The following is a 19,257-nucleotide window of genomic DNA, read 5'->3' as shown; positions in this document are numbered from 1 at the left end:
AAGGATTGAGTGGAGAAATTGAATTTAAGCAGAGGTGGGGAGGGTTATTCCTCTTTCTGATTTATCTCTAAGTGCTATTCTTTGATATTTTTTCCCCTTCCCAAACACCTTCTCAAACTCTTTACTTCTATTTGGATCTCTTGATTTCCTCAGAACCTTCACCAAAGTCCAAGGTCGAGGTTAGAGTACAATTGTGCCCTCTTGTGGCACAGCTTCGAAGAATGTTGGCCATCGAGGTGGCAGACTACCACCTGTCTTTGAATCTCTCCTACTTGCCAGCTGTGAAGTCTTGTGCTTCTTCCTGCCTAAATTTCCACACGGCTAAAATGGGAATAACAATAGCAATAAAAAAGCAACAACTACCTCATAGAATTGAAGTGAGGCTCCATTAAGATCATCCATGAAAAACTCCTGGCCTAGTGTTGGGTATTTGGTCACTATAATTAAACATTAACTATTATTATTCTTAGTGCAGAGACTCCCAGACCTCTAAAGAAAAAATCAGCTTAGAATACACTCTTTCTGATAGAAAATTAGTGTTGGTGAGCATAATTAAATGCAACCTTACTTCCATTTGTTCTTTTCAGCATTAAAATGTTTAGTTTGAATAAAAATATTTGCATCTAAAAGAAATTAGTAAACATCATCATTTTGAACCTACCTGGATTATGTCTATGGTATAAGCTTTCTTTACCTGCGAGGTAGGGACCTATCACCTTTGCTCAGACTTGATGACAGCAAGATGCTCAGGAGGAAATGGAGCTTTTCATTCTGACTTGCACAACTCAGTATGGATTGTAACTGCATAAACCAAACAAACTCGGGTTGGGGGGGTACTCAGTCAGCACCTTGAACCCTGCGTGTTGACTTGGCATGGGAGCTCAGAGGCTTCACTAGTCTCAGCTCACCTCTGTGTGTGGAGAAGTGCATACTGATTAGCCTGCTGTAAAATATTGAACATGTACAGGCAAGTCTGTCCCAGAACTGAATCTTATGTAAATAATTTATTTTTCTGTCTTCTCAGACAGCACAGCTCTCTCAAGTCAGAGGAATAGTTTCCCGACTTCCTTTTGGACCAGCTCTTACCAGCCCCCACCTGCACCCTGTTTGGGGGGAGTTCATCCTGACTTTCAGGTCACTGCACCCCCTGGCACCTTTACAGCAGCTGACCCCAGTTCCTGGCCAGGACATGGCCTGCACCAGACTGGCCCAGCCCCTCCCCCTCCCGTGTCTGAGTCCTGGCACTACCCATTGGCATCTCAGGTGAGCCCATCCTACAGCCACATGCATGATGTGTACCTGCGACACCACCATCCCCACGCTCACATGCACCACCGACACCACCACCACCACCACCCCCCTCACCCTTCTGCTGCATCTGCCCTGGATTCGTCCTACGGGCCCCTGTTGATGCCATCAGTGCGTGCAGCCAGGATTCCTGCTCCTCAGTGTGACGTCACAAAGACAGACCTGACGACAGTCACCACTGCTACCTCAGCGTGGGCCGGAGCCTTCCATGGAACTGTGGACATAGTGCCAAGTGTGGGGTTTGATACAGGTGAGCTGGGGGAATTCCTCCTTTCCATTAAGAGAAGAAAAAGTTAAGAAATAAATATTTTTAAATGGAGGATATTCTAAGTACCTTGAAATATTTTTTTCTTTTATATGTAAAGTTAAGCTTTGCCAATATGTTTATAGAACCTAACCATTTTTGCAATAATTCCTGCATTCCTGAGGAAACTGGTATGACTCGTTCATGGAGTATAGCCTGAGAAAGATCTCAGAACTTGTCTTCATTTCTTAATCTAGTAATCTGTTCCTTTGGACTGGAATCTCTGGTTTATAAAATATTGAGCATATTCTTTAAATCTCCCCTGTCTATGTGCTCTATACTGCATATAATGCCGAATAGCATTCATAAATAGTGTGTTTCAGTAATTTTCCCTTCTCTTCTTTCTTGTTAGGTCTCATTTGTTATTTTTAAAAAAACTGCTTTTCAGATTGTAGTCCATGGCCTACTGTTTAAAAAAGATTAGAGAATGTATTTTTTAAAAAACAGAATTTCCCTCTCCTTTCCTTCCTCTTCTCTTTTTTCCCTCACCCTCTCCTCCTCCTTCCTTTTTTTTCTCCTCTTTTCTCTCCCTCTCTCTGACTTTATAAAACTACTATTAAGTTTATATTCAACAGATTTATAAAAAGTGATAAGGGAAATATTTATTTACAGAGCATTTAGCTCCTCTCTGGAATTCACTAGTTCTGAATGTCATGGTGTTAAATGTTTGAACTTGGTTTTTGGAGCAGACTTGTCATATTAATAGTATCAATAGTTCTGCCTAACAAGACCAATCTGGGCAGAGTCTACATTCCAAAGTCACCCACCTTCACCTCCAGTCCCAGGCTCTTCTCCTTGGAAAACTTTGTGACATATTAGAACTTTCTCTCCAGAAGTTTAAAGAAACCCACTCTTTTCTTAATTTAACTGTAGTGTGCAAGATCTTTAAAGTGAGTGCTGGTTCACAGTACAGAATGCCTTGAATTAATAAATGCCCAGCATCAAGTGGCACTCATTCTGACATGACTGGAACAGCTTTCCTCAGGCTACTGGTTCTGCACTGAGCTTTCCAACTTTGGTTATCACTTGGCCTCACCCATTTCAGCTTCCTCTTGGGTCTCTGGGTTCAAACTTCTTTTATAAACAAAGTATCAGAGGACTTGGTTCTCTCTGTCTAGAAGAAGAGAATGTGATGGGACAAACCGCCACAGGCTTGCATTCTTTCTTAGCCACATACTAGCAGAATGATGGCAAATCTTGAGTTGTTGGATGCCTGGGGCCAGATCTGACTAGAGACCCAATTTGGTAGCTGCCATCATGGGTAGCCAATTTCTGGAGGCTCTTTCTTATCTCCTTCCCATGGTACCTATGTGATCAGAAGTAACAGTGTCCTTAGTAAGCAAAGGGGATGTTCTCTCCTTTTCTAGTCACTTTGGGCTGCTATAACGGAATACCATACACTGGGTGGCTTAAACTCCATTTAATTTTCACAGATTTGGAAGGTGGGAAGTCCAAGATCAAGGCTCTGGGACTTTCGTGTCTGGTGAGGATCCATTTTCTGGTTCCTAGACACTGTCTTCTCAGTGTTTCCCTGCATGGCATAAGGGACAAGGGAGCTCTCTGGCATCTCTTATAAAGACATTAATTCCATTCATGAGGGTTCTACCCTTAGGACCAAATTACTTATCAAAGTTTCCACCTCCTAATACTATCACACTGGGCATTAGGATTTAACCTATGAATTTTAAGAGGACAAAAATATTAAATCCAAAGTATTTCCTATGTGCATTCTATAACATAAAGATGGAAAATGGATGTGATTGCTTGTTGCTCTCTGTTTCTAATTCTCTGTTCACTTGTAGGTGTCAACTTTGGTGTAAGCCTGATTCACCAACTCATTGTTCAGAATTTTAGCTTTAAATAGTTTTTGGGGGGATGAAAGTCACCCTGTTACCTTTTGGAAGTAGAGGAAAGAGTGGCTTTGTTCCCTTTGAATTATGAATTAACATTATTGAGTACCCACTACATAAGGTACTGCCAGAGGTAGTTTATACATATTATCACTCCTAATTCTTAAACTAATTCTGAAATAGGTCTTCTTTGATTCATTTAAAAATAAAGAAACAGATTAGTTTTCCTGTTTGAAAATTTTCTAAATTGTAAATACCCAATTCCTCTCCAAGGAATTGCTACAGCAGCATCTCCCTGTATATGTATGTATACTAGACTACTATTAGTTTAGACTGTTAGACTATTAATGGTTAATAATGACAAATGAAGATTTACCTGTTGGATGTATGCAATGCTACTCTTTGTTAGTGTGAGTTTAGGAGGATGATCGTAATTCATCCTTGTCCCATAGTTTTGACCTAAATAAGAAAACCAAAGCAAGGGAATCAGTGAGATAAAGATAAAATCATTAGTATGATCATTGATCATGTTAAATTGGAGATCCTAGATTAGGTTTACTGTTACAACTTGACATTGTAGTATCTTGGGCTAAATTTAGATTCTGGGAGATCCATGTCTAGGGAAAATCTTGGAGTTCAGAGAAGATTCCTATAGACATCTTCCATCTACCTGCTTTGTATAGACATCATACAATCTGGAGCACCATTGCTGTGAAAAAGAACTCTGAGAAGCATAATCTGAAGTATGATCCTGGTGTGCTTACCATGCAGTTGGCAGTAACAGGTAGAGTGTGCACTCCTTCATATGGGGGCTGGCCTAGAAAGAGAGAGGAAGGGGCTGAGCCATGAAAGCTCATTTTCCTCTCCCAACTCAGAGATCATATCAAATATCACATCTCTCTTCTTTGAGAAGAGTTAGAGAGAAGTGTTTTAGGTCAGTTTTCTGAAGAAATAGACTCTAAGTTGCAGATTTGATTGTACACAATTCATGGGGTAATGTTATCGGGATAACAACTTTGGGATGACAGAACTGGGTAGGAGATGTTTCACTATGATTATGTTTAGCTGAGCCTTAGTTGATTTGACAGGGAGCTCTGGAGCTCAAATGGCTCCTTATAATTATTGTGCCTTAAGTCAAAGTGGATTCCTGCATTGACTGGTTACTGGATATATTTGCCTATGGAAAAGGGGCATTACAATAAGCAGGATGGCTTTACTCAGATGAAGGCAATTCCCGAAGAGAGAAACAACTGAAAGTCACGAGCTGCCAACAGGAGGGAAATGAATGTGTTAGCGCAGTGGAGAGGTAACAGTGGTGCATGACAGTATCCACTATAGTGGGACAAAAAGAGTAGTAGCTCCTCTTCCACTTATCTACTTATTGTATAACAGAAGTTTTTGTAAAACAGGCAAAGCTAGGAAGGTAGGATAGTTCAGATGAATGAGAGATGGGTTCCTCTACTCGATCTATGCAACCTTGACCTGACTATGCAGCCAAAATCAGTGGCTCAGCTTAGGACTCAGCATCAGGACTCAGCATCAATGTCGAGTGGTAGCTGGGCAGCAGAGGGAAGAGCCTGCATTCCAGTGAGACAGACATAAAACTTCTCAAAATCCAGGCACATTCCATTAGGAGATAAACTAATGCAACCATTTTGAGAGCAATTTGATAAAAGATATGACATTTTCATCAGCAGAGGAAAGGTTTAATAATTTTGGGTGCATTTTTATTTTTCAGCCATCTGTAGGAAATCTGACCAAAGAAAGTTTTAGAGTATCATGTATGATGAAATCTAAGGGTCAAACAATTTTTCTGTAAAGGCCCTGATAGAAATGTTTAATACTTTACAGGGTCATACTTTCTGTCACCATGACCCAGCTTTGCTTTTGTAGTGTAGAAGCAGCCACAGTGCAAACTTAAATAAATGAGGATGGCTGTGTCCCAATAAAATTTTATTGATGGACACTGAAATTTGGGTTCTACATACTTTTTATGTGTCATGGAAGGCTACTTTTTTATTCCATTTTCTCCATCATTTAAAAATATAATTATAACCCATTTTTTCATACTGAGCTCATGAGCAGTATCTATAAACAGACAAGGGGCCCAGTATGGCCTATGGACTGCAGTTTTCTGACCCCTGTCTAGTCCCATGTATGTAATTTTTATCCATCTGTACAAGCACACACGCGTGTGCACCTGAACTCCCTCAATGAAAATTATCTGGAAGTACGTACCTCCTCTTTTAATGATTATTGCTCATTAGTAATTAGTGAGCACCAAGCTTTAAAGAAAGACTGATTTTACAAGCCCACCTCTGTCACTGACTAGCTACAGGATTTGGGCAAACTACTTAACCCCCTGGATGCCTCAACTTACCTTTAAAAGATGCCTCTGGGTTGTTTTGAGGATTAAATGAGTTAAAGAAGTGAAACTATTAGAAATGTGCTCCACACTTAATAGACATTCTGTAAATGCAATCTACAAATGCTAGCTACAAAAAAGGAAAGGTGGACAAACCCTTATCCCTTTTAGCTTTTAAATTATTCTTATTGAGATATATATCTTATGTCATATACTACATCGTTTTAAAATGTACAATCCAGTGGATTTAAGTATGTTCACAATGTTGTATAAATCCACACTTTCTCATTCCAGAACATTTCTATCACCTCAACAAGAGATGTCATATCTCTCAGGAGTCACTCCCAGCTTCCCTCCAGCCACCCCATATGCCCCGGCAGCCATTAATCTGCTTTCTGTCTGTATGCCTTTTCTTTCTTTGGACAGTTCATATAAATAGTCTTACAATATGTGGCTTTTGCATCTTCTTTCTTTCACTTAGCCTATGTTTTTAGGATTCATGCATGTAGCATGTGTCAGAACTTTACTCCTTTTTAGGGTGGATACTATGCCATTGTATGAATATACATACCACATTTTGTTTAATAATTAATTGCTTTGTTTCTGTTTTTTGGCCAATAATAATAGTACTACAATGAACCCTCATGTACAAATTCTGTTTTCAATTCTCTTAGGTACATAGCTAAGAGTAGAATTGTGGGGTTGAGAGAACTTCACTTTTATTTTATATATTTCTATGTTTCTTGATTTTTTTAAAGGATGTTTATTATATCTGTAATTAATTTAAAAATATCACACAATATATAATAATAGAGCTCTGAGGTTTTGCAGGTAGAATTATTCCACGACAATTAAGTGAAATGGTCTATCTTTTCTGAAGGCTCCGAGGTGGGGCAAGAAGAATGTGGTGGCTTAGGCATAAACTGAAGAAATATTCATTCTCGGAGCCCTGCCTCTACATGCCTCCTTCAATTTTGCACCAGGGTTCCTCACTTGCCTCACCCATGTCCTGGCTCTATTTTGGGTCAGGCCTGATTTGCTTTCACATATTGCTCCCTTTTTTGAATGGATGTTACATTTCTGTTGATTGGATTGCAGGGCATCTGCATCTGCCCTCCTCATGAAAATCTCCACCTTTACCAAAACACTGCTATCCCAAATCCCACATTAGGCTTTTCCCATTCCTTTTAAAAATCTTAAAGCTGGATTTCCTGAGAACGGTAGGTTCAGCATGCGAAAATAAGACCTTAATTTTTTTTAAAAAAAGTTCCATGCTGAAATTAACTAGTTAACATTGCCTGCTACATACCTCTCTTTGAGGTCATAGTTCACTTTAGTATGGAAAAGGTTATTATCCATTCTTTAGCAAAGAAATATATTAAATTTTAATAGGAGATATTTTCACCCTGATGTTTTCATGTGCACATTTTGTTTTTGACATACTAACTTCTCATGGAATGGTCTTTGGGAAATGCTATTTAGCTTGTTTTTCCCCATAATAAAAGCCAGAGTTTTCAACTTGTATCAGAGACTTTCACCTTAAATTAAGCTGCTGTAGAAAAGTAGGTGAAGAAGGGTAGGTGGGGCCAAAGATGAATACCGAGAAGGGTAAGGTAAAGAAAGAGAGGGTCCAGGATATGGAGTGCTAACTTGAGTCAGCTCAGAGTATTGTACAAGGCCGCTCTGTGTGTCAGGAAGAAGAGACTTAAAGGTGGACAGACTTGTGATTGGAATACAACATATTATTAATATGCATGTGTGAACACAAGAATATGTCTCTTCCTATCTTGCTCAGATTTTGTTTTTGTGATGACATTAAGTACATTCTGACCTACTACTCATCTTTCAGTGGCCATAACTATTTTACTGACATGCTGACATTCCTATTCCCTGTTATTTCCAATAATTTACCTAAAATAAGACATAAAATGTCCCATCTCCCAGCCAGTTTGAATTAATTTTTTTCAAGTAAAGATTTGTTAATGAGGGTTTTTTTTTACTGAAATAAAAAGTTGCTTTGTTTATAACTTCTACTTCATACACTGAATTTAAATTTACCAAAAGGAAAAGCAGTCATGCTTTGTGGTACAACTTCTTCTTTGTAAACACAAGCTGCTCATAGCTTGAGATTGTTTTCACCTCTAGATCCACAGATTTATTTTTCTTAGGATCCCTCATGTTATTTTAGCTACAGTTTTGTTATAATTTTTTAAATTTTGATGAATGTCACAATTCCTCCATATGAAATGCACATAAACAGGAGTTGAGATACACATATTCTTTTTGTTAACATACATTTAGATAGGCTAAAATTAGCACTTGTTCCCCACCCCCACACAAATAACATTCTGTGTTATAACCCAGGTTCAGGAAATATCGAGGTAAAAGGGAATTAGCGTGATGATAATGTACCTCTGGCTTTTCAAAATATTTATCATTAGACATTAGCTATAGATTTGCAGAAATAGTAGATTTGATGACCGAATGATTCTGCCCCATGAGATTATTAGAGCCAGATATTAAACACTGTCTGGTTCATTTCTCACAAACAACCATAATTTCAGCTATGGAGTAAAATCAAGATTATGTATCATAGAATGGGACATTTATTCTTGCTAAACAGAGAAAAACAAAACTACAGTAGCTACTAGATCTGCAAATTACTAAATGCAGGCCATGAAAATTTCAGTTAAGTACAGGAAGCTATGTTTTTAGTATTCTCTCAGGTGTTGAGCCATAAATTGAATTATTTCTGAAGAGACTTTCATACCAATGTGCTTGATAAACCGGTGAATAGGATTTTTCTAATAAGAAACTGGAAAAGTTTTTGTGGACTAAAGTCGGACTATAGCAGGAAGCTCTAGACACCAGCAGAGAGGTTTGAAGCACCTGTGTCCTTCTTATTGGTGCCTTTTGTAGACACGTTGTGTCTGCTAACAGCATACAGGTCTAGTTGCCTTGCATGGTTTTCTGAATTCTTTATGATACAAGGCCGGTAAAATACATTAAAAAATTCTGGCTTATTCTGAATCTTGTAATCTGATGTTTTGTTCAAAGGCCATCATTTACAAATAATAAAATTGTATTTTAATGAACCTGAAGTCATAATTATTATTGCCCCAAATTGTTATATAGTATTCACTTTAAAACAGATGAATTAAGCTATCTCAATATTTAAGATATTATGATCAGTTTTGCTCAATACTATACAGATGCTTTACATTGCTCTTTGTTCATAGAAACATATATAACTTTGTTTTATCAAATACAAGAAATAAAAAAGCAGGGAGAAATTAGCTATGCACTACAGTGGCAAATGGAAAGAAAGTTTCCTTCCAGGAAGGAGGGTTGGACATCAAGTTACAACTTGCTTTTCCATCCAACCGCTACATTTGCCATCTCCCTAGATCACATATCAAGACCCATGCCTTCTGGTAGGTGGTCTGATGCTGACAAGCCTGGGCAAAAAAAGATTGTGATTGTTTTTAAGTTCTTGGAATAACCATGCCGAACTAGTTTAACACCCCCTTTTAAAACATCACTGGTTTTAAATGTCATTGAGGATAGTAAGGGAATTAAAATCATGGAGTTTTAGATCTAATAACCTCTTGGAAATTAATTCCCTCTCTGAACATATACATTGGCAAAAAAAAAAAAAAAACAACTAAAAGAAACCAAGAGTTAACAACCTAATATATTTGAATATTTACTTCATATCATAGCACTCCCATTCCAGACTTTAAAATGTGGGGGGAGGGGAGGGAGAGAGATGTGGTAAATTTGAAGAGAAGTCATTGGAGAGTCACAGTAATAATTAACAGGATAGTACGATTTATATAGAATGTAAAGTACTAAGTATTTTTCACCCTGGAGAAGAGAAGACATCAAAGTAGCATGCTGGAGGTGGCCAAGTACAAAGTTTCCCTCCCTTCCATACCACCTCTTCCCATTGAGCATATATATTTATTGTTGCAATACTGAAGGTTCTGGGGTTCATTGAAGTCTATCCTGACATTAGTAGTGATTTTTATAAATGAGGAAGTGAGGAAATTTTCTTTAGTGGTGTTATAAGATAGACGAGGCATAAAAGTTTACTTCTAATCATCTGATTTTAGCAGGTAGACACATTAAATAACATTGGATAGAAGTCGGCCCTAAGACGCTGGTTTCTCCATGACAGTTTTGCTGTTCAGTAAAGGTTTATGGATTTCTGGATACTTAGCTGGAGGGCATTATCTGACTTTTGATAGTTAAAATGTTACAAGGCAGTAGTTGCTGATTAAAAAATACTAGGCAGAAGGTTTATGAACTAACACTTTCTCTGGACTTCTAAAAAGCTTATGATTCAGTAGCAGTAAAGACTCTAGTAATTAACAGCCAATTTTTTCACACTTTCTGCAAAACTTTTTCTTTTTCATTGCCTTAATGTCATAAATCTATTTTTTACTGAGAGAAAATAATCACCAAGGATGTGTTAAAATATTTATGCACTCTTGAATGGCATTAGTTGTACAGGGCACATGTTCAGAATGACAATTTCGTGATCAGAAGGGTAATGGGAACCATCTTTGAGATGCATGTGAAAGGCCAGGAGATCCCAGCCAGAGAGTGAGATCTGCATGAAAAGGACCTGGATGGTGAATCAGAGCGAGAGATGCATTCCAGAGCGCTGCTGTCAGTGTTGAGTATCCGTGGCTGGATTCTGCAGGACCTTAATGAAATTCCACGGCTGTCCCGGAGCCCTGCGGATCTTATCCAGGCTCTCTTCTGGGCCTTCATCCACAGAATGGTGCCATATGTCACAATGCCCAAAGCATGGGATTTTCTCACACAGATCTTCTTCCTACCTAACAGGAGGACTGCAGGAGCTTTCTGAGAGGAATCTTCATGTTGTGGGATGCATTTGCTTAGTAATATAAATAACTACATGTGTACGTGTGTGTATCAGTTTGAATCCCTGTAAAGTACATCTTGCTTTAGGGAAAATGCAGTTTCTCATACATTGCTGATAGAAAAATAAGTTATAAGGTTTTTAAGTAAGTAAACCAGAAATGTATTGCAATTTAAAATACTCATAAACTTCGGCCCCGTGAGTTTGTGTCACATAAATATGTGCAGCTGCATATGAAGATATATGCATAAAATTGTTTATTGTGACAATGTCCACAGTAGCAAGAGGCTGGAATTAAGTGACTGCCATGAAGAAGCGGATTTATGAGTGAATTACGTTCTTTGTGGTATTGCTAACTAAAAAAAAACTAAAAAATACAGAAGCATGTGTATGTACCTCTTGTCAAAAATGGATGACAAGATATTCTTTATGTGTGTTTGTGTGGTGTGTGTGTGTGTGTACACATAGTTTAATAAAAGCAGAGAAAACTAGTTTGTCAACATGTGTTTCCTTTTAAGGCTGCAGATACTGGGGTCACTGATTGGAGTTTAAAGAGAAGAGAAGAGTTTAGAACAAAAAATCATGTACAAGGTCTGTCCAGAAGGTATCCAGCAACATAATATGAAAAACAGAGACATTTACTGAGGAAGATACAAGATACAAGAAACATTGTACATAGGACAATGATGCCTCAATCCCCTTAAAGTAGGCACCTTGGGACCTCACACAGTTCTCCCAGTTGCCATCAGTTGTCCTGCTGTATTTTTCTGAATCTCTTCTATGGCCTGAAATCTCTTCCTTTTCAAAGGCGTTTTTAGTTTTGTGAAAAGCCAGAATTCACAGGGTGCCAAATGTAGGCTATGGGGGGCTGAGTCACCTGAGTGATTTAATGTTTCACCAAAAAACTGCACGAGATGTGATGCATGAATGGGTTGTTGTGATGAAGCTGCTAATCACCAGTTGCCCATAGCTGCAGCCTTCCATAGCTGAATCATCCAAAAAGTTTCTGTGGAGGAATGTTCAAGCTTTATACAAAATTTGATGCAGATTCGTTGGTCTACTAATTTAGTCATTTTGAATCTGATGGCTACACAGTACACATGCTCACTCAACGTCACCTGCTGCCTCCACTGACTAATAGTACGAAGTCCTCATTTTTCATGCATGCACATTCCAGTCCACCCTCCTTGGGGGTCAGGTTAAATTGGTGTCCAAACCCTTCTCGTTATAAAAACAATGGTTGGACATTTCCTGGACAGACCTAATATATGTATGCTTTTATGTATGTATGTATGTATATGCATATGTATGTGTGTGAAACAGAAATAAGTGGGGAAAAGGAGGAAAGAGTTAATTTTATTAATTTATTTTTATCCTCAAATCACTTAGGGACTCATACAAATGATAGCCAATATAGACAACTTTACAGAGATGTAGACATGCATGTGTAGAGGTGTTAATGGGCAAAGCAGAGGGACAAAAAATAGATCTGGGACCCATATTGCCACTTAGTTGTATTATGTTGAATAAGTCTCATAACCTCTTCCTTAGATGCAGAATGAAAATAATATGCCCCACTTCGACACAACTGGGAGATTTCATGAACTAACACTCATATTTGTGTTTTCTAGATGGTGACACATGATGCAGAACTAAAGCTCTCATTATTCTTAGTAAATATGGTGCATTTCACACAGAAAAAGAAATTTGCACTGTAGATCATCATGCCATCATTTTGAGATGCTTGCTTTAAATGCCTCTGCTACTTCCTGATTGTATGTAACTTAATTCATATCTGTCCTTGAAGAATAGCTGTGATATTTGTTGTAGTTAAATTTCCTGGTAGTGGTGTTTGCTGGTATTGGCCATACATTGAAAACTGGGTGCTTTTTCTTGGTTGGGCAGAGGTGAGGTAAAGCATAACGTAAGGCTTTGAAGAGTTATCAGGATGTACATCTTCAAGACATTTTAAAACATGGTTTTCTCTATCTAGAACAAACACTGCCCGGCGTGGAATGAGGAGCCACTAAAACTTCTCCCATGAGCTTATGCCTTGCCAAGATGTTTGTTCTTGTCATTCCTGAAGATCCAACTAAAATTTTATGTGCAGATCAAGGGAGTTAGACTAAGTAGATAACTATTCACCCAAACTCTATTGATATTTGCTAATTTTTAAAAACTGTGAACTACAAATGGACTCATTCTCCATTTGAGTGTTCTATAAACCAGTTTTTATGGATAGCTCTCTGATTTTTTTTAATTATAAACAAATTAGGCAATGCCTTGATTGTTTTTTAACAGAGTTGTCATCAGTTAGCTATGTTTGATGTTTGAGACTGGGGACTTTTTCAAACTATCATGTCTTTCCAAGAGAAACTTATATGCTCACCTGAGAGAAGAGTTATAGAGGTTAAAACAAACAAACAAACAAACAAACAACAAAAGAAAAATCCTCCTGGGTAATTCTAGCATGACTCCAAATGGGGAATCATTCAAAGTGTTAAAAGGCCTGTTTTGGGGGTCAGTGCCTTTTGTATCACGGAATTATCTTTTCAGGAATGCTTTACTATTTCTCATATCATATATAAGGGTACATCTAAAAGAAACAACTCAAAAGAAGAAATCTGTTTTAGAACTTGTCCCCAGATAATTTTACATTAGCTTTCAACAGGCTGCAAAGATTATATACAAAAATTCTACATGCCCTGTGGAATTTATAGATTCTCTTTATTCTCTTTCAGGCTGCCTAGCTCTTCTCTTATTGTTCTATTTATCAATAATATAAGGTTTCACAAACAGTTGTCTGTGACCAACATGTTCTGAATTCCTTGGCAAAAAGATGACCAAAAAAAAGTCTTGCAAGAAATTGTTGAGGGGCAAAATACACTGATTTTCATTTGAATGCAGCCTGATATACTGGAGATTTAACTTCATAATTTGTGTCAACCACAAGCATGTGTTATAATACTTATTTTCATGGCTGCTTTGTTTGAATGGTATCAGATGATGCTTAGCATCCTCACAATCATGAAAGTTCTATTTATGTTTTCTTGGATTAGGCAGACTTTTCTGGATAATGTCAGAGAGCAAGCTCATGAAAAATGACTGATGTCAATGTAGAATTGATGTATATGCAACATATCTCATTCTTACTAAATATTTTCCAATGTGTTTTGATTTAATGGAGAGCTTGATTACTTAAACCAAGCAAGCATAAAATAGATTTGTATTTCTGTAGTTCTGAAGTAATTTTTTTAAAATTTCCTATCTTTAAACCACTTGTACTCCCGGATAAAGTGTTTCCTGTGCTAGTATTGTGTCCCTAATTATGTTTTTGTGGATAGCAATGGATCCAGATTAGCTCTTCCTCTGGTTGGATTATCTATTTTCTGGATCATAAAGCTGTCACTGCATAACCTAGAAACCTCTTTAAAGATGCATGTTTGGCTGTATTCGTTTTCCAACAGATGTCTGGATAGTTAGAATCTCTTGAGAGTACTATAACTTGTGGTTTCAGTTACAATAAGTGATCCAAGCATTTTTTGGATTTTCTCCTTTCCAGTTCTGGGAGAAAATCTGTAGAAGAAATTACAGAGGGTTTTCCATTTCACTCTTCTACACTCTCCTTTTTTTCTTTGTTCTTTGTCTCTGTCTTCAAAGTTTCTTTGTATCTGCTTTTTGAGATTGAGGTCACTGAGTTGGTGAGCAGTGTCTACACTCCACATGGCACCTCCTGATCCCAGCCTTCTTTTACCCAAGAGGCTATCACACTGACATTCAAATTTTGAGCATGGCAAATTGCCACCATGATCAAGAACAACCTAACTCTGTGATTTGCATTTTATATGGTCTAAGAAGTCAATATTAAAATGACATTCAGATTTGTAACTCCATATCCTGATTCTTAAAGTACTTGCCAATTTCCCTTCCAGCAGGGCATTTGAGCATGCACAAGTGTGAGGAAATGGATGTTGCTAAAGGCACAGGCTGCAGATGATGTGCACGAGAGTGTCGTGGTTGTGCAGGGAATGAAGTTCTGTAGGGCAGACAGACTTCGGTGACTTGCTGTCTAGTCTGGAAAAACAGGAGCAGCGGGAAACACCTGGGCACTGCCCTGCTTGTCACCTGTGCTGTTCGCCTCAGGTGTGCAGGTGCTGTGCTTCTTACAATAACTTAGTAATTTATGGTCTACTAGTAACATCAGGTTCGGCGGGTTTTATGTTTCTACTCCACTTCTGAATGTGAATTTAAAGATACTTTGACAAGTTCAGACAGTTTTCACCTCATTGTTTCTGACAGTACTACTACATGAAGATTGTAAGTCCATCTAAATGTGCCTTGAGGAAACATCTTCATACACAAAGAAACTTCCCTCTGCTAATAAATTATTAGACTGTCAGAGTTAGGAGCTTTTATTATTGTTTAGTGTGTAAGCGCTGTAACGATAAGAGAGTAGCTGTAATTCAACTGTCATAATAAATTTAATCTTTTTTCTGTTCAAGAATGCATCTTATTTGGAACAACTTTAAAAAGGAATTATTGTTCACTATTTAAATATTAAGTATGGAGGTACTTAGTACTCATCAAACTGGCACAAAGTATTTGTAATATATGAGAAAAAAGTTAATATATCTAATATACAAAAACACTTAGAAATCAAGGAGGAAATTAGTTTCTAGGAAGTATAGAAAACTGGCCAAAGATAAAACAGAAAGAAGTGCCATAATCACATAATGTTCATCTTCAGTAATGCTGGAAGAAATACAAATTGAAACAATTAGGTACCTTTATTCTGTAATAATAATAAATAATAAAGAAATTATGATTATTGTTACAGACTTCCTGAAACATCTAGGATCCACGATGAAATATGTAATATACATAAGTGTTTGTGCTCAGCAAGCATATTTTCAGGAATTTATCTCATCTACTACAATATTCACATAAGTAACATTCACACATTTGTACATGTATGTGTATTCAAGTCATGTAGATTTATAATAATGTAATTTACAGTATGGAATATGATGGATATTGTGAAGCTCTTCCAAAGGGTTTATCTGCATATCCTAGTGTGGAATGGTTTTCCAAGATAATATTTCTGGTGAAGTAAGCATGTTGTAAGCACAGTATAAATAGTGATGTGAGTGTGTGTGCACATCCAAAGAGTACTGAGCAAGTTGTTTGATGACAATATTGTATAGAACATTTACTTTCTAACTACTCCATAACTTGATTTTTAAACAAGAAATTTACGATATTTTGAAATGCTTTTTTAAAAAGATGTTTTAGAAAAGAATAGATCAGGGTCTCCATGGTGATTAAACATGATCTATGTTGATATGCATTTGAAATGAAATCATCGCTCTTCAATTGGGTCACTCTTACTCTTATTTTTTCCCTCTATGTTAGTGTTAAAGTACTACCCCCACCTAGATCTTATTTAGAAATTCTTAACTAGCCTTTAAATGGATTGTCCCAGGGCTCAGACAAACAAACATAGTTGTATGATCATTACCAGTGATAATTTTATAAAGTAAGAGAAGATGATATGACTGTCTCTAGTATCACTTCATTTGTGAACATTTCTCATTGTGTCAGTGTTAGAGGTTGAGTTATTTATTGGTGAGGGTCAGATACTTTGATATACCATCCAGTACAATGTTGTATAGATTTATATTTCTAATGAATATGACATGTCTTTACTAAAGCAGAAATGAAGCAGAGATTCATTTTTTTAAAGTGTAGAAATCATCTACCAGCTCATTATCTAATAGTAAGCATACTGATTCAAAGGGGTTTCTAGAGTCTTATTAATTATGAAATTAAAAATTATATTTATTCATTTAAGTACTTTCTGTACTTTTAGATCATAAAATAGCCTACTCACACTTTCTGGTTTTGTTTCTATTTTTCTTCTCTTTATATCAACAGCATGTTCTTCAGTGTATGTTTACCACATTACCTTTTTTATCACCAGCAATAAAATTAATTGGAAACACATTCAACTTACATAAGAGCTATAGTCAAGGGTGTTGTGGAGCGATTATGCTTCCTTAGAATTTGGATGTGATTTTTCTAGTGGATGTGACTGACAATTAAACAATCTCTAAAACTCAGATGTGCCAGAGTGTAGCTTTTTCAGCAACTCAGTTTATTTTTACTCAGCAGCAGAAAACCTAACCTCATCAATCCAGAGTATTCTTACCTTAACCCAATGATATCTTTATTGAGTTTAGTTTAAAACAATTTCCCATTGAGTGATAAAACTTCTCAGATTCTTCCCTCACTTTCTCCCTGGGGATTGTCTTTCTACTCCTAGAGTTAGTCACATAACAGAAGTTGTCAAGTAAGAGGCTGCTGTGTGACTGTGGGCTTGTCATTTCAATACTATTCTGGCCTTTGTTTACAAGCATATTCCCTCCTGCTACTCTGCCTCTCTATGCATTCTCTGTACCAAGTTCCTGCTATTTAACTTGAGTTCAGCTTCTTAGTGTTTGTGATCCTCTAAGATACCCAGACCATTTCTTCTACCATGGGGGTATCCACATCATAGCTATGGAACATACTAACAAGCTCACCAGAACTGTTTCCAAGCTAACATTTGTACCCTTCTGGGACAGCCCATGGAAAATTTAGGATCCAGGGAGGGGGAATCCTCCAGGCTTTTCATGCTTAGATACATCGTGTTGCTCTCTCTCCTTCCTGTTCCTAGAATCACTTGCAAAAGTTGAATCTGTGAGGCTATTGCCTCCCTAAAATCTCAGTGAGAATACGAGGAAATGGGTTACAGTGCCTTGTTAAACAGGCAGGTTCTTCACATTTTAAAGGGAGATCATATTATGATCTTCCTTAACCAAGATTTCTCTTCTACTTCTAATTATCCTTAATTTCTTTTTCATGTTCTTACTTCCTTTACACTCTTTCTGGGTCCAGATTTTTTTTTGTTTTGGTCAGGTGGTAGCAGTGATGGAAATGAAGTGAGGAACTGGGTCTGTGGGCTGACATTTCCTTGTAGGTTTTTCTCCCAACGGAGTGCAAGACTCTGGACCTCTGAAGCCAGCAGTGTGATGTCTTTGTTTTCAGGTCCATTTCTCACAGCCACCTACCTCACAGGCCACATGGCCAGCTCACGTCTTCAGTGTTCACACGGGGGAAGTTTGGGGGCATGGATATCAAAAAAAACATTTCAGTTAATATGACATACTCTGTTGCATGATTAAAGTATGTAGTCTTCATCTGAAGTATAACAAACGACTGTGTAAACATTTACTAAGTCTTAGGAAAACCATTGCGGATATACAGTTTAAAAAATCACCAAGACAGCTATTTTGTTAATCCTGATACCAGTTCTCTTAAATAAGAAGTGTTTCAAAACAGTGCAAAAGGAATATAAAAATGCATTCACATTTCCTTGAATTGATTTTATGAAAAAATTTTGACTTGGGGACTTAGGGAAGTATAGGCTAGTGTCACAGCCCACAACCTATATAGTCCAGATGGAAGGCGTCACATAAGCCGAGGTTAAGACTATGGACTCTGACATCAGATCACTTGATTTTCAATGCTAGCTCTATTTTCTGATAGTTGTATAACTTTCCATAGTTTCAGTTTTCTTACTTGTAAAATGGATATTATTATGGCATGGTGAGTGTCATTAAATGATATATATCACATAAATCACTTAGCACAGTGCCTGGCATGTTCAGCCTAAAGAAAATGTTCATTAATATAATTTTTATGATGTTTATTTTCCTTTCTACTGAAAATCTCATTGACTAAATGATAAAGCCAATTTGGGTTACAAATATCAAGAAGATAAATGTAAGTGATTTTAGACAGCCAGTGGGGAGATTTCAGGATATGTTATGAACTCATTTTACATAGGTTTAAACTAGGAAAATAAGAAAGCAAAAAAGCCCAAATAGGAAGAAAAGCATGGCAGTGGATTTTTGTTCTGGTACGAAAATCTAGGGAAATCCTAAATATATGTACATCACATAAGGATCATGGGTTAATGATATATGCAGACCACATAAAATTCATGGACTAATGATTTCTGTCCTCTTTAACCCTTACTGGAAACACTAAATGTACTGGGTAGCTTTTTAATATCCTGATCTACACTCATCAACTAACAAAAAAATTATAGTCCTGCTTCTATGTTGTGACCCAGTAGTAGTAGAGTGTGTTGCTTCTGGTTCATTTTCTTGTGCTTATACCTATTTTTAAATTTACAGGTATGAATACCTAGTAATTAAGTAAAGGTTTTATTAATGTGTCTTCACCAGGAAGGAGCTAAAACACAAGACCACATTAGATAAGTAAGGCATTTCAGGTCATAGATTAATTGCATTGATTTTTTTGTGCCTTATTTTATTCTGGTTGGAAAACTTAGGGCTATGTTAAGCAATTCAATTCTTGTCCACAGAGAAAAGGCTAACATGGTTTTGAGAGTCATATGTCTTTGCAAAGGAAACTAGGGACTGCCTTTATTTAAGGGCTGGGGGGAATACACTGAAACCGCTTGATGATTCCA

General features: G+C 37.2%; 1 protein-coding gene across 3 annotated transcripts in view; it reads left to right on the top strand.

The window, feature by feature from the left end:
- VGLL3 (vestigial like family member 3) overlaps window positions 1-19,257 on the top strand; it is a 48,293-nt gene that overhangs the window by 20,923 nt on the left and 8,113 nt on the right. For all 3 annotated transcript variants that reach the window (XM_036017951.1, XM_028504730.2, XM_028504731.2), the window contains exon 3: window positions 1,025-1,558. In XM_036017951.1, the coding sequence (XP_035873844.1) occupies window positions 1,025-1,558 (534 nt within the window). The remainder of the gene's footprint in view (window positions 1-1,024; window positions 1,559-19,257) is intronic.

Source organism: Phyllostomus discolor, chromosome 2 (genome assembly GCF_004126475.2).
Source record: "Phyllostomus discolor isolate MPI-MPIP mPhyDis1 chromosome 2, mPhyDis1.pri.v3, whole genome shotgun sequence".
In the NCBI taxonomy this organism is placed as follows: Eukaryota; Metazoa; Chordata; class Mammalia; order Chiroptera; family Phyllostomidae; genus Phyllostomus; species Phyllostomus discolor.
Note: the sequence above shows the minus strand (reverse complement) of the source record. Positions and strands in the feature narration are given on the sequence as shown.